At 39.9% G+C, this 16,698-nt stretch overlaps 1 protein-coding gene across 3 annotated transcripts in view; it reads left to right on the forward strand.

Annotated features, from left to right (window-relative positions):
* LOC139152648 (barH-like 2 homeobox protein) overlaps window positions 1-14,902 on the forward strand; it is a 27,408-nt gene extending 12,506 nt beyond the window's left edge. The window contains exons 1-5 of one of the 3 annotated variants that reach the window (XM_070725911.1): window positions 3,096-3,507; window positions 3,783-4,509; window positions 9,956-10,172; window positions 12,350-13,422; window positions 13,874-14,902. In XM_070725911.1, the coding sequence (XP_070582012.1) occupies window positions 3,987-4,509; window positions 9,956-10,172; window positions 12,350-12,614 (1,005 nt within the window). In that variant the 5' untranslated portion in view covers window positions 3,096-3,507; window positions 3,783-3,986 and the 3' untranslated portion in view covers window positions 12,615-13,422; window positions 13,874-14,902. Of the gene's footprint in view, window positions 1-3,095; window positions 3,631-3,782; window positions 4,510-9,955; window positions 10,173-12,349; window positions 13,423-13,873 lie in introns of those variants that run through there. The other 2 variants (XM_070725909.1, XM_070725910.1) reach the window with 2 other exon arrangements.
* The last annotated feature ends 1,796 nt before the right edge of the window (window positions 14,903-16,698 follow it).

The following is a 16,698-nucleotide window of genomic DNA, read 5'->3' on the forward strand; positions in this document are numbered from 1 at the left end:
AACAAACGTAAATCTTCTTATTCGACAGTGTATTGTGCACTTTTGTAATCGCTGACAAAATTCTGAAGTCATGAAGTTTTGCGTAAACTACAATAAAGTCTCGTCGGTTTGACTTTTACAGTCTGGTCGCCGTCTCTCTCTGTCTTGTGTCAATGAAGAAATGGTAACGCCAAGAATACATGTTGTAAGCAGGTTGGCAAATTGTTAGGTCTTTAGAGCTTCTTTGAATGCTTTTCATGAAAAAAGTTTTTTCGCCTCTTATTATGTTAGTAAAAAATCTAATAATGTTATGTTACCACGAGTCGCGCCTTAAGAAAGAGTGTCCGTGGACGGAATCTGGACTATGCGAAAACTATTTTGATTTTTACAATTGTACACACTGTGAAATCAATAGCAGAAAGGAGTGGTTGGTAAAAATGTTGTAAGAGTTTTGTTTTTTTTTTTTTTTCGTTTTCTTTCCTTCATGTTGTCCCTTTTTCTTGTTTGCCTCTTTGTGGGTCGATAAAAGTATTTATGTACTACAGGTTTCTGTAATGCTATCCTGGTCGATGTCGGGTCACACACATACCCTTCTCGGTTTGTGAATTCTAGCGTTCTGCGTGTTTATTTAGAACCGTTTTGAGAGTCTCATCCCAGAACAATGAAGATTTAACACAACATCCACTCGCCAAGCTGGTGTCGAGGCGAACCATACCCCGCCAAGCCAGACAACAGTCAGAGAGACCGCCAAGGCGGTAATCGCTTGGCGTTATTACGGCAACCATCAGAGACAACGAAAGAATTGGAAGACACCACGCTTTCAAAGGGCAAGCGATAAGTCTTGCATGCTGTTGATCAGGACTGTCTACTTAACGGACATAGAGAACTTAATTGCATAAATTAGGATCTCTTTCTCAAAGTAATGACGGTATTTGGCAACTAAAGCTTACAAAGTGTCTTATCTTGACTCATCTAAGGAAGAATCTTCGATTTGCATGTAGTTTTGTCCGATCCGTTTTGTCGGCGGGCTCTGCGTCGCCTGATTATATCACGGTTCGTCTCATTATCTAGTCAAGCCTTTGTTTTAATATACATGCGTTTGCTTTTGTTTGAAAGTATCCCAGCGAAGCTTCGAAAACAAACCGCTTTAATCCTATTAAAACAGGCGGAATCCAATATTGGAACGCTAACCCGACACGCTGGACAGTTAAACACACACCGCAAACAGATAAACGTATGATGCACAAACGACCTCGGAACTACCTGACACAAAAAGTGTGCAAAGGGAGGTTGTTTTACTTTGGAAGACAAGTACCTCGCCAATGGTCTATGGTCACAGCAGGTGTGGATAACTCATAGGACGCAGGATTAGAGGACGTGTGAGTTTCACTTGATATACTCATAAAATATAACCCATAAAAGTCGGTCAACTTTTTTTTTTCAAATAGCAGTTTGTGCAATTTTCCCTCCCTGTAGTAAAGGACCCGCATACCCTCAACAAATTACCGTCATGTCTTTGTTTAGAGAAAAAGAAAACTCTAATTTACATCCCATGGGACGTGTAAAACGGGAACACGTAGAAATACTTTCACAGTTTATGGGTGGTTGTCTCGGAGTAGCAGGTGTCTGATCGAGCGAGTTTGTTCACTGCCAACTCTGTGGGTGCGTGGTACACCAAGACGACAGTCAGTCACAGACATCGAACACTTCCGTAATAAAGGCAGACTATGGCTCCAGGTCTCTCTCACATGCAGTATTCCAAAATCAAGAATTCAACCTTTAATATTTACCAGAATTAAATCAAAAGTTGTCTTGATTTAAGTCGCTACACACACCCACAACTATAAACAGGGCACACGTTCAACCCTTCACGTGCCATGGCCTTTGATTTTGTTTGCCTTTGCAAATTTTCGCTTCAGTCTCTGTCGCTTTCTCTCTGTGTCTGTCTGTCTTCTGCCTGCCTATCTTTCTGTCACCCTCCTTCCTCTAGTTCGCTATACAGTCTCTCCATGTCTCTGTCTGTATATGTGCCTTTATGACTCTCCTCAATCTGCCAACAGTATGGGTCTATCAGTCCCTCCCGCTCGACAGATCATAACTCCCCCTCCAAATCCCCCTCCATCTCTTATTACTTTCTCTCTGCTCATTGTCGCATTCCTTCTTTCAGCTAATGTCACTCTGTCTGCACCTGCTTATCTCTCACTGACGCTCTTCCTTTAAGAGCTAACCAATACAAAATAACGCGTTATGTTCTATCCACCCAGATTTTTTGTGACTTTCACTGCGATTAACATGTTTCAAATGCTAATTGCTCACATCTCTTTTATTTTTGTTGAGTTGTTGCAAGCCGACTGAGTGTGTAGTTTGTTTAATTACGAGTTTGAGTCGCTTCACAGGGCTTCTTTACAAGTTTGAGGTTTTATGTATTTTCTCTTGTCATTTTACAGTCCAGTCAGCCCCATAAATGACGTCAGCGGCGATCGTTTCAATCGAAAGTTACATTGTTGCGCGATTTCGTCACAAGATGGATTATTTTTGTCCACACCGGTGACAATATGGTCAAAGATTTCGATGTTCGGTTGTATTTCGCGATAGAATAGTTGCCAAATCTCTAAATGTTTGCAATCAGAGTCCAAACTAAAACACAAGAAAATTGTTCAATCTTTAAATTTCGACCTGTCTCAGAAGTGATTTTTTTATTCTGTGTAGGAATTTGAATTAACGTGTCGTTGCGTTATCACGCAAATTTTGATTTCAGTAAATCAAGGATAGAGTAACTCCAGTGTTCACGACGGCCGTTAGAAATGTTGGTGTTCTGACCTGCAACGTTTTCATTTTTTTTTAATTCCTGCTCCTAGATACCAAGTATGCATCATAGAAAATAGTTACCCCAACAACGAAAAGCAAACAAAGAGACAAAGAATACAGTAGTGTTAATTTCTTAGCGCAATGTGATTGAGTCACATTTCGTTAACCATAAACTGAAGTGCTGAAATCGATTTGAATTGCACAGTTTGTAATTGATCACGGCGTCAGATTACACAACTTGACTTCATTCGCCTGAAATGAAAGAGAACGAACACCTTACATCGAGAAAGATATCGTAGAATTTTCGCGGGAAGGAGCTGAAGGTGTGGTCCTCACCATTGCCTGGAGCCAAAAACATGACGTGGTGTGGAAGTAAATTGTGCTTTACCCTCTGATGGTAATCGGCTAGTTACGAAAATCATCATGGAGGCCAACACATCAAATCGAGGCCCCCGATTTGTCAATCGAAGTGCGAAATTCTCCTTTGTCCTCGGTTCTTTAAGATCACGTGATCACACCGCTGATTTGTTCTTTTCGCCACCACTCTTATTCAATGGAAAACCGGTTTATGGAGAAGAAGGCGTTCCGTGTCATTAAACACGCAATCCGATTGGCTGAGGTGAAATAAGCCGTGCATTATCAAAAAGCTGAGCTGTCAATTGCCACGTACAGATTAGAGTCTGTTCATGTCTATTTTACGAGGCTCTTTTTACGAATTTGGTAATTGGAAAGATTTTTCTTATAGCTGTGTCGTGTTCACTTACCTTGGGGTGAAATACAGTAAACAAATTTCCGCCGGCGAGGCAATAGCAGAGTATTGGCGTTGTCTTTTTATGAACACCTGTGAGTTTGTAAACTTCTTAGAACTACAATTTTCCATTTTTAAAATGTCTGACATTTTAAGCAGGGGTTAACCTCTGGTCAACATACATTTCTGTAATATGTTATCGTTCGAATTAATGTTTTTTTCTATTTTTATTGTCCATTATTTCCAGGTATGCAGAGACTCGCAGTGTTTTAAGTACTTAGGTCCATGACTCATTTCTAGCGGGCGGTACGTAGGAATCGGTACCGAAGAATTTACAAATTGTTATTGACGTGCGAAGTGGATCAGTTTGACGGGCGGTCGAATTTACAGGAGAGATAAAATAATCAAAGTAGAACGCGATCGGGTCACTCGAGAATCACGATATTTAGTGATGTCGTCCGCGAGCCAAGCAGACGAGATGAAGACAGTGATAACGCCGGTAGCTGGCGGCCACCACGCTTACGGTGAAAGTGACAGCGAGAGAGACAGTGAGCTGAGCACCGCGTCCGACGAGTACTGCGACGCGACTCGGCCGAATCACGTCACGGTCGGGTATCCACTGGGAGCGGCTTCTAATCAGGGCAAGATCCACGACAACATTGAAGCTTTACGACGGCAAAACATTCCGGCCGAGGCCCCGCGGACAGCAGCGTCGTCGTTTCTGATCAGAGACATTCTCGGCGACGTCAAACAAACGGAATCTGAGAACTGTAATGGCTCGATCCACCCAATCTCAATTCCAGAAATATTGCCGAACGCGAACAACGAAACACTCGACCACACAGGACAGAGCCTCGCCTTATCACCGAGTATGGTCGAACAAGAATATTTAAACGGCAATTCGACGAACACCAACAAAAGAATAATTGATGAAGATGACGACGAAGAAGAAGACGATGATAATTCAGAACAAGGTGAGTCTTTTTTACAGAGATGCAATATCTCGACATTCCAAGTCAACTCGTTGAGAAAACAGGTTTCTTTGATGTGGTTTTTAAAATATTTATTGTTATTGTTATTATTATCATTATAAGTGTCTTACTGAATCGTCTGAAAGATTTTTTTAGGCATAAAAATCTGTTATACAAACGCTTAGAGCTACAATCCAATAAAAACGTTAACAGTATGAAAACGGGACTTCGGAGTGTCTATGCTTCTACAGACGGGGACATGACTGTGTGTTGTCTGTGAACTGTATCAAACAATCAGCCATTTTACACCAACGATTATACTTCCAGTGAAGGTGGAAAACGAAATTTTACAAAACGTTTATGAGAATGGCTGTAGAAACACCAAAATAGACAATCACAATATCTATTTTTGATTTATTATGATTTCGGGGTTGTCGCTGGCCCTCACAATCGCGTCCATCTCTGTTATCTGTTTGGCTAACCATGTCACTCCGTTCTACTGTCCCCATATCGAAATTTGCGCCATCACTGAACATGAAGCTGTTGAATGAAAGTAAAGCAAGTTTTTTTCTTTCCCTTCCTCGTCACCACAATGAAGAAGAATTCGACGACGTATCCATTTTTTTAAAGGACAAAATCGTAGAATGTTTTTGATCAAAGGCGCATTTCCGCACGCATCCAAACATGCCTTCTCTCAGTGCTGCCTTGCCGCTTTGTGAAAACACACAACCCATTTAATGGACGGGTGTGAAGCACAGTTTAAATACGTGTAGAAGCTGGAGTGAGATATTTAATGTGAGCGGACATTTCGATCACCAAACAATAACCCACATTTAGTGGCGCTCTCGTACACAGACACAAGACTGCACTGGGGTAGTTTGGACAAGATTTGTCCATCAAATCAGCAGGTCTTTCTCGCTGTTGGCTCTACGATGACGATATCAAAAGGACCGGCTGACCGTTTATCTACATCGCCGTCTGTCCGTTGAACAGCTTTGTATTCGAGGTCACAGTGAAAAACGTCGGCACTCACCTGCCGTTTCTAAACTCGACACCATGTTGTTTAAATCGTCTCTCATAAGCGGTTTCCCCAACAAGCACAGAAGCGTGATCATTTTCCCCGTCGTTGACTCAACCATGCCGAGGCAGCACCTTGCCTGTTGCGGTCCCATCCCGGCAGAGACTATTGTCATACCAAAAGGGAAATGCCATTGTCATTTTTACGGCCCCTCGTTTTTCTAAACAAATAAGCCAAAAATTGAGATCGTAAATAGTAATGTCAATACACTGTCTTGTTTTGCCGCGGATAATAGGCTATCTTCGGTTCACTTTAATCTTGTTGAATACCGTACATCAAGAAATCGTGTAAGCCATCAATCGTCCTGTGAAAGATCTATTACCTGGTAACTCCCTCTGTCACAAAACCTCACGCCGCAGGTGCATTTGAGCTCATCTTAATTTCAAATTAAAGCATCAGGCGGAATCTTTCGTCAGCTTGTTTTACATCTCTGAGTAAAAATGGAGGCAAGAAAAATACGAACCGAAGTGCGATTCTTTCTTCTTGTTGTCGGTGAATTAGATATTGACGGTAAAGGTCAGTTGTTCGGCACGACTGCGTGGCCAGTCGAGTACGGGTAACTTGACTTCGGCAGGTATACTTGGCCCACATATAGCACGACCAGCTGAACACCAGACTTGCTAAAACGTGCACAACAGCATCACTTAACGCAACCACCCTGGTCTGGGGAGGAAAATAAAGCTTGTATTGTGGAAATTGTTTTAACGTACGTGCAAAGGTTTGAACGGATGTAATCACAATGGTCGATCTTTCTCGCTATCTGCCTGTCATTCTCGCTATCCTGCCGATTGCAGATGGCTTTGCATCGAACGTCGTATCACTGAAATTTTGTCCCTTCATACCGACAATAAAACCGACAGAGCTGCATCCTGACAATTGTAAGTTTCTAGTGAAATCAAAACAACTGCGATTACAAACACGAAATATGTCTGTGGGTAGATAAAAAGATACTTAATCCTCGCGTCTTTTTTATAGTGGTGTTAGAAACATACGGTCACGGGAAGGCAATTGCGGGTTGGTCATACAATATTTCACCTAAACGGCGCGTTAATTTAGTACAAAACGCACCGATGTCTCGTCCGTGTTTATTGGTCGAAGAATTGGCCACAAGAGGTAAAAATGTACGAAAAAATAATTTTTCTTTCGTGTTCAAAAGATAATCCGGGTGAAAGTATTTTCTCGATGTAACGTGTGATTACAGAACGAGCGTGAAATTGACGACACAACAGTTGTGACTACAAGACCATGAAATATACATTGTGCGTACGGATCCGGGTAGACCACAAAATAACGGCCAATCTTGTGTTTAGTGACTTGTAATCAATTTCAAATACACAATTAAACTTACAAAAAACAACAACTTTGTTTACACTCGATTCTGAGCTGTCGTGGCTGAGTGGTAAAGTATCCCTGACGGAGCACAATTTTAAACGATACAGTCAGTTGCATGACCGTTTACTTTTCACGTCCCATGAATCATTCGACAATGTAAGCGGAGCACAAATAAATAAATCAGTAAATTTTGCTATCATGTCCAGCATGAGAATAATTGTCTCGAAAGAATCATAAGTATTGGTTTGAAGATTCTTACATTGAAAACACATACAAATTCATGTCGAACATCACAATACTGTAACAGTTGAAGATCAATTCTTAGACGTCGCTCCCGACGAGAAGAAATTCTCCCTTTTCATGAAAAGGGAGACTCCCTTTTCATGAAAAGGAAGATCTTGTTTTTGATCTTAAATTTTCCAAACAAGTATTGTCGTTTCGATCAGAGATATTATCTGTGGATGTGAAAATATCACAATGATCATGACGCTTTATTTGGATCAGCATGTACACACGCCACGATCTGTTTCCCTTGTCGGGCTGTAACTGCAAATGATTTTGAATTTGCAAGAATCTAAAAAGTGTGGAACACTCAGACTGTTATAAAATTCTGATCAAAGACTTTCTCAGGTTTTCTCCATTCATGGAAAAGGTTTCAGAAAACATAAATATAGGTGTGTAATTTTGATTTAGATTTTATAGAGAGCAAATTTTAGTCCAGGAAAGGAAGGGGGACCCCGTTCAGTTGATAAATCACGCAGGGAACCGTCCTTATTCTTACTTATATGGCATTAATTAGCAGAGTTGGACAAGTATTATTTTTGTACATTTTTTGCTGTCCACTTGATGAAATTTACAGTTTTGGATTGGAAGTATGACGCCCCTGTATTGTATTGACGGACTTACCGACAAACCAATGCTAGTAGCAACAGATTTAAAACTGCTAATTTGGAGAAGGGAAATTTTTGGCGTACAATACGTTCAAGATAACAAGTTGAAGTCAGTCAAATATAACACATCTATGACATTCTACCTTAGCGTATTTTCCCAAATGTTTCGATCGATCAAAGTACAGGAGAAGTACCCACGCTTTGTGGTCTGTCAGGACTCAGAATAACATTGTCCAACCTCCTACAGAGATCCTTGACTCTTCGTAAAAAACATTACTCAAATTTTCCTGTTTTTTGAGTAAACTTGGACATAAGTCATACGAATCTAAACGAAATGTTGTTATTGGAGTTCTGCCCTTCCTGTTATATTCTGAATTTGATTATTTTAACCCTACAAACTGTAACTGAGTTGTTGTACTGTTACCTTATGACCTCTGTAGTCGACGATTCATTAATGTTCATCCAGTAAACGTAGATGATATGCTCTGTGCCTGTCATAATTCACTTATAAAATCATGTAATGGAATGATGAAAACAATACGTTGCGTCATTATTTTATTCATACGTTTCAATCCATTAAAGCATCTAATACAATGTGTGTAAGTGCGCGTCACAGTCGTACGTATGACAATTGAGTTTTCATACAGTCTTCGTTGAAATGATTTTCACCCGCCCGAATTTCCCTGACCGCTCAATAGGCCAAGCTAGTTGCTAAACTTGTAACGCAAATTTCACAAAAGTCTATCATCTGGGGAAGTCTCTTCTGGCATGCGCTGTTGTGTCCGAGTTTTTATAATTTCTTGTTGGCGATGGCACAAGGATCCGAAGATTTCAAAGTAACAGAATGTACATGGCTTATAGCAATCATAACGCCCTGTAGAACTGACAAATGCGAACCTGATGAATTTTTTAAACACTGAAATATGTCAGCTTAAAACTCAGAAATCCGTGACACTCCCTTCACAATATGTTGTGCTTTCACACTTCACCTCGAGCGCGACATATTAGACAGGTTACTTTCAACATTGTGCCCATACTGTTGTTTGTCAATCATATTCTCAATATGGTTTGCAGTGCTGGTTGAGTCAACTTTGCCACACATGAAACTGCACTTTTGTTTCGCTTTTGTGAGCATTAGTTGTGTCAAATATTATTGTCATTGATGAAACAAGTGCTAAACTGGTTCTTTTCTTTTAGCAGCTAAAGGTCGTTGATGATTATGATTTATGCGTAGTTCAATATCCTCTCTCTCTCTCTCTCTCTCTCTCTCTCTCTCTCTCTCTCTCTCTCTCTCTCTCTCTCTCTCTCTCTCTCTCTCTCTCTCTCTCTCTCTCTCTCTCTCTCTCTCTCTCTCTCAAAATGTCACTGTTTTGATACTGTCTTTCCACGTCTCTCTCTGCACACTGACCAATTAACATCACCTTCATGGGAAATGTTACAGTTACCAAGAGATGAAGGTTTCTTTTTTGATAATACTTATTCAGTGACCCTTGTCTACTGGCAATAGAAATTTCCAAAATTAATCTGAAACGACCTATTTTTAACTGTAGTATCGTCCTACTCACTACAACACGTATGCATGGGCTTAAACACGTTAACTCGAGACATGAGATCGAAATACTGATAAAGATGTATGGAGGAGTAGGGATGGTATATAAGTATTTTATCTAAGTCATGAACCTCATCAGAAATTAAATTTTATATCACTGGGCTACATCTCAAATGTCATCCAAGAGTTTTACATGCGATTAATGAGAGCAGAGAGCATGAGCGACATAAATATTTTATTTTCGCATGATAAGATTTGTGATCGGTGTGTGACAGTACAGGGGTTACACATCTATGGTAACAACTTTTAAAGAGAATGCGTGCCTGGTCAATATTTTTTACTCTTCCATTTGAATTACAAGGCAGTTTACAACCCAGACGATTTCTTTCACAACAAAGCATATCACATGATTTTTTTGACAGTAATTTCGTTGGACATGGGCGAAAAAAATGAAAGAAAATGTCAGAAAGGGACATCCGTATGGCACAGAAATTACTCCATTGGAGAAAACAAATGCAACCATTGCACGAGGGATGTTAAAATTGATGCATCGCACAGAAAAAAAAACCATAACCTTTGACCCGTTGTTTCCTCTTGCAGGTAAAGATAACGAAATCAGTTCAAGTCACGACGACAGTCCGACGTCGAAGGCCAAGAAACCACGCAAAGCTCGCACGGCCTTCTCTGACCACCAACTCAACACGCTGGAAAGAAGCTTCGAAAGACAGAAGTACCTGTCAGTGCAGGAACGAATGGATCTAGCAGCAAGCCTCAATCTTACCGACACACAAGTCAAGACGTGGTACCAGAACAGGAGGTAGAGTTGAAAATAATAAGAACAAAAATTGCGAGAAAAATGTGATATATACAAGTTACTGATATATGCCTATTTTTCGTAATACCATAAAATACACTATATTTCCGTTTTTAATACAAAAGCCAAATCTGTCTGAAACGCGATTCCGTGAAATGGTATGCCTAAAGAAATCACTACTTTCAGCAATAAAAGAAAATGTTTCAAATTTATTTAATTGCCCGGCCTTTCAGGCTTAATTTTCCCTAAATCCTGGACATTATTAATTCTCTTATGAATTTCACTCGATATCTTAAATTATAATTTTCGAGCACAATTTCGACAGCAATCGTAGTATTTCGAGATTAATTATTTCCGACCCAGTCGGCTCATTGACGAAGTCGCACCGGCCGCAGCTTAATCAATATTCCGAATCCAACACGACATAATCTGTATATATCTGAGCGCCCACTTTGCCGTTGCCGTTATAATTAAATTGTGCCGAGTTAAAACATTTTTCCAAACATAGAAACTGTGTTTGTCTATCAAATTATTTGGCGGAACGGAGTGAAACCGTTTTGTTCTGTGTAATTGCAATGTGTCGATCACTAGAAGAGTCGCTTTTATCGGGCGACTTCATTTAGGTCGGCGACTAATTTTCTCTCGAGTGTTACGACAGTTTCAGAGATAATGCGATCATTCATAGGCAAAATAAAGAGGAAATAGACACTTATCTGTCAGAAAAAAAGAAAAAAAACGCTCTCTTTATCAGTATAATTTTCCCCGGTGTGATTAGATAGTTGCCGAGGTGTTGGAGTCGTGATGATTACTGACAAACAGCCTCGGCCAATAGAGATTTTTCCAACAAAACGCACTTTACTTAGCGACGCCAATGCAGACGACCTCAGCTCGCTAGATGTAACGAATATATCTAATTGCGTTAATTTGCCTTGTGTCGACAGACTGCTCCGCACAATTTCCTAAATCACTAGTTGTTTGTGTCGCTACGCTATTATACTAAATGAAAGTTCTATCCAGGCATTGATTCGCCAGTTCTGTTTGTGTATTTAACTCGTTACACGTAATTACGCCATAATGGTTTTTGAGCGATCGGCTGTAGTCATAACGGGCCCGAGAAAATTACGGACCGCCGATACCTATTTTCCGACAGTAATGAGTGACTGAAAAAAACTCAAAATTTATTGGAAAAGTACACAAGCCGTTACGTGACATAAGCTTTCACGCACTGAATTTTTTTCGTGTTCAAGTTTATTACATTAGAGCAAAGTTGAGGTTCATTACGTTGCTTAAATTGTGGTTTAGGCTTCAAATATCAGCGTTTCCTTTTCAACTGTGAACGCGTTTTTTCCCGATTTCTGTGAATGTTTACTTATCCTGACTTTTTTTCCCCTAACAGTCACGGTGAAAAATAAATTGTTTAAAAGAAGATCAAAGTAATATCGGTAGACTCTTTGACAAATAGAAAGATTGGTGAACTGCCCATGTTATCACAGAAAGGTTTATACAGAAACTAAAGAAATATTGAAAAAATCTTAGATGGCGTGTTTGGTTGTTTTGTTAATGTTTAGAAAATAAATAAACAAATAAAATGCGGCGGTGCACTGGATAGCAACAAAACGCTCATTTTTATTCGTACAAGAACTCTCTCTCTCTCTCTCTCTCTCTCTCTCTCTCTCTCTCTCTCTCTCTCTCTCTCTCTTCTCTCTCTCTCTCTCTCTCTCCTCTCTCTCTCTCTCTCTCTCCTCTCTCTCTCTCTCTCTCTCTCTCTCTCTCTCTCTCTCTCTCTCTCTGCACCGAATTCAATTTAATAGCATTCATATTCGACTGGTTTTACTTTTTAACTCTTTGTCAGCTCTGAGGAGAAACCATATAACGCCTTACCCTTACTTTTTCCTCATACGTGTTTTTTTAATAATTATTTTCCCTCTCTCACAGGAGCAAAAGCTTCTTGGCAACTCTGTATTTCTTAGGAAAAACAAAAAACATCTTCATTTTATGTCATTAGGTGAACTCTTCACACTCCACACTTTTCAAAAGTTGTGCTATACGTGACCTCACTGCGGACTGCTAAACAGCACAATGCTAAATCTAGATTGCGCACAACAGTTGACCTCCCTTGCATATCACAGCAGACTTTAATGAATTCTAAAGAAACGAAATTCTGTTCGTCTATTCTTTAGGACAAAGTGGAAACGACAGATGCAAGTGGGCTTTGAATTCCTTGAGACTGGGAGCTTCAGTCCGCTTCACAGCATCCTGCCAAGGCCGTCGCCGTATTTCTACCACCCGAACCAAACCATAATTTCCAACATGGACAGTTTGTACAATCTTCACGGACAGAGACCGATGTTTCCCAGAATGTTTCTGCACGGACTCCAACAACATTTGAATCACCTTCCGGTAGCGCCTCGACCTCTACATCCGGGGCAGCCGCTACCGCATTGAGAAAAGAGGATATACTCATCACTATGCAGAAATGGGAAATCTTTACTTGAAACTTTCTGTAAAAAGTCACGATTATCAATAACTGAAAAGGGGGGACTCACATATGCCTGTTGAATATCAAAGATCGCGGAGATAAACATGGAACAAAAAACTAGTTATGAGTGATGTTCGTAGTGCCAGGCGTTCACTTGCACTGCCTGTCCACTCAACTGACATTACTCAACAAAGCTTGACTGAATATAGTGCAACATTTTTTGATAATTCAAAAACTAAACGATAAACCTCAGCGGAAATACTTGGAAGAAGGTAGACCACTACTACACGCTGCCACTACGTTTGAGTTGGTTTCCTATTTTTGACAACTTCAAGGCCTGACGTCATGGCGATATCTGCAACGATGAGATGGAAAACTGTCGCTGAAGATGACGTCTGCCCAAGATGCCTTTCGTCGTTTAAAGAGACATTCGTCGATGAAATAATCAGTCGATTTTGTCGAATGTTCTGTCTCGTTTCCTTGACAAATACTAAAATCGGAACTGACGCGGAACTGTAAGTGAAAATCATGCAAACATGACTATCGAACTGGCTTTAGAGGACACGAAAGAAACGGATCACTTGAAACCAAGCAACCAGGGTATTGGGTATGAACAACTACTCAAGACTTTCATATCTGCGGACCGCACCTACCAGACAGCTAGAAGACAACTATGTACTTATCACAGAACTATAGCAACAACAACATAAATTTTAAAGGAAAACCGTTGACACCGTACAAGAACAGATGACGTCACCGTTGCATGGACTACAGGTAAGACATGCAAATTAGACGAAAATCGATAATATTGCAGTCCAACATTCCAAGTGAAACTAAAATGCATGGTTCAGTAACCTCCCGCCACTGAACATTGATAACATCAAACTTCGGAAAAACAATATGCAGGAGTTAAACGGAGGGAAAAAGCACCCTTATCGTGTATACGTTGAAAATCAAAATATGTCTGCAAACCCGATTAATGCAATTGAACATCGAAATTAGGTAAACTGTGTGTTACTGTTATGCTGATGGAAAAGCTAAGTGCGTTTTATACAAAAAAGCAAGTTCTTCATTCTTGTCTGTAGAAGCTACAGATCAACTTGAAGGATTCCCCATTTGATTCCAGTCTAAATTCCATAATTTTACTGTTTTAGAAAAACAGTAAATGTTGAGAGAGAGACACAACAAAATAACTTTTAAATACTAATTTAAAATTGTCTTTCAGAAAAAGATATTCCGCGTGCACGATCACATTGGCGAAAAAAGCTCGCCCAAAGACACTTGCAGGACCGGACGCATCTAGGATGGTCATCCGCAAAACGCACCACCTCTGAAAACAGCCAAGCGACAATCGACGTCAAATAAGGTTATCTTGAAAGCGGTATTGTAACATGATCTATGTACAAATACGGATGCTATGAACAGTTTCCTATGATATCCTGATGTTTTTATTTCATCAACTAGACCACGCTTTTTACCAGTTTGGTTCAGAAGTGACACCCTGTTTCTTCGTACATGTTTATTTGTTTTGAGTGACGTGCATTTTACGTCGATGTTACGAGTATTTTCACGAATTTGGCAAGAAAAGCACCATTTACGATTCCATTTCCGTTGAGCTATTAAAAGATATTTCATTATACTTAAGTCAAGCATTAGAGACAGTCAATGGACAACTGGCGTGACAATTTTTGTGAATTTCTATTCCCATGTGAAACAAGGCAAATCAAACTACCCCTGAATTTCCTCACGGTTTTTTGACAAGAGGCCTTCCCTTAGACATATCAACATGCACGTTTCTGATGATAAAAGAACCGAAACTTTTAAGACTGTATTTAAGTTAATTTTTATCTCCGACTTGATGACATATCGACACTGAAAGTGTTATCGTTTTTACAAAACACAAGTGACCATGTTCTCATGATGTTAACCCTTTGAGCGTCAAAGTCTGTTTTGTCCCCTTTATAAAATAAACCGCAGTCAATTTTTCTCAGACTTTTGCCAAAATTTTGAGAAAAAAAATTGTAGCCAATTAAAGGTGATGTCCATTTGGCCCAAAATTATGAAAAAAGTACAGAAAAATTCATAAATTGGTAAAATTGGTAAAATGTTGGACTAAAATTTTGGCGGGAAAAAATTACAGCGCTCAAAGGGTTAATGTTTTCGACCACATTATCTGGCGTCAATGACGTTGTCACCTTGAGAGAAGTGTAATATGAATGCTACACTGTAAATAAAATAACATCATAACCATTAAGCTGTGTATGGATTTCAAACGTATTTGTTTGTTCGCTTGAAGGCATGTTTACAGTGAACGACAGTTGCAACAGTGCAAGAGCCTTTGGCGAAGGCTACAGTTGGGGATTTACAACTCTGAGCATTTGCCTTTGCAAGGCGGCATAACGCCGCACCTCAAACAATCGCCAATGGCTCGGCAACGGCTCCAATACAAGGTAGTTATCACATATACGTCGAAAAATGTGTTCAAGTGCGTCCAGAAAAGCCTGTTTTGTCTTTTTTATGTCACCCTAGGGGGTTAGGAAACGCGGGTTGTTTTCTCCGCTGACTTAAGAGTCGAACAATTAAAAGACTGTTTTGGTGCATTAAACCGGCGATAGGTAACAACAACAACCTTTCTCGGCGTTTTTATGGGGGTTTTGTTTCTTCTGATCCGCGTCGATTGTCCGCTAAATGGTACATACAAACTTGGTCGGTTTAACATCTCCGGAACTCTTACAAGAAAACTTTAATTGTGTTGATTACCTTGAGGGGTTATTTTATGACGGCCATCTTCTCCAACACAACTTTTTTCATTGAAATCTTCACTATATAGACTAGATATCGTTAAAAACGACCCTTCTTTAATAAAAGGGCATTCAATTTGCTGTGACGTTTTTAAAAAGGTTCTTTAAAAAGCTGATGGTCGCATGTCTTAGACCAAAGACAGTTAGCGCTACTTAGGCTCGGGAATTAAAGTTCCACCGAGCCTTTGAAAGAATTTAATGTTGCATGTAGCCGGGCAATTCATTGGCAAAGTCATGTTTATCGTGAAGTACTCAATTTTAAAGATGACACTAAAGAAACATGGTAACAAAAAGCAATGTCACTGTTGTTCACAATTATAAATCTTTGCATCGTCACGACGATAGCCCGACCAGACTCGAATCGATTCAGTTGTTTTGTCGTCGCATATATATATAGTATACGTATCAGACGAGAATCCAAGATTACTGTAATTATCACCGTCTAGACGTTGGAAAATAAAAACTCATCTACCTGCCTTTGATCGTTACCGAAGCCGAAGAAACGACATAGAAGCTGCGTAAGCTGTAACTTTGACGCGCTTTCCTTTCTTTTGTTCGGTTTGCGAAACACACTTTGTTATTTTACTCCTAAAATCGTGTCCAAATGCACAGTGCTCAACTATTCAGCACTCTCTGTCTGTTCGCAAATGTCCAAACTTATTAATGGTGACTTGATTTTAGTTTCAACCGGAATATATTTGTCAACAATAACACTGCTTAGTGTCATATCTAGTCACAATGTGTTGTGTTTACTAGGCAAATACCTCGTATTTCCACACACCTCGGGTAGAAGAAAACGCGCTCTTTCTCTAGAATACAAATAATGAAAATGTTATCAAATGTTGGAGCTATTGTGCCTTAAAAAATTACTACATACCGCGAAGTTTAGACTTTTTGATCTTCAGTGTAAGATAAACTAAAAGATCGGTAGCACGATGAAATCAATTGGATGGTATCTGGTGAAACCGACAGTATGTCTTTGGAAGCTCATGCTATATAACTACCCACTGCTGATTTCATTATGCTACCAGTCTTAGTTTATCAAATATACGGAGGTATACTTCAACAGTAAACCTACTTTCATGAAATGCACATGACTTCACCAAACTTTCCCTCCCTTGGCGAATACGATCCGCCGAATAAAATGGCGATTGAACAAAGTTTAACATTTCTTTGTCCTTTCTCCGTAATCTTGAATGCAGACAGAAGCCCACGTCTTCAACACGAGGTTGCTTATGTGTTTATACTC

Source organism: Ptychodera flava, chromosome 16 (genome assembly GCF_041260155.1).
Source record: "Ptychodera flava strain L36383 chromosome 16, AS_Pfla_20210202, whole genome shotgun sequence".
In the NCBI taxonomy this organism is placed as follows: Eukaryota; Metazoa; Hemichordata; class Enteropneusta; family Ptychoderidae; genus Ptychodera; species Ptychodera flava.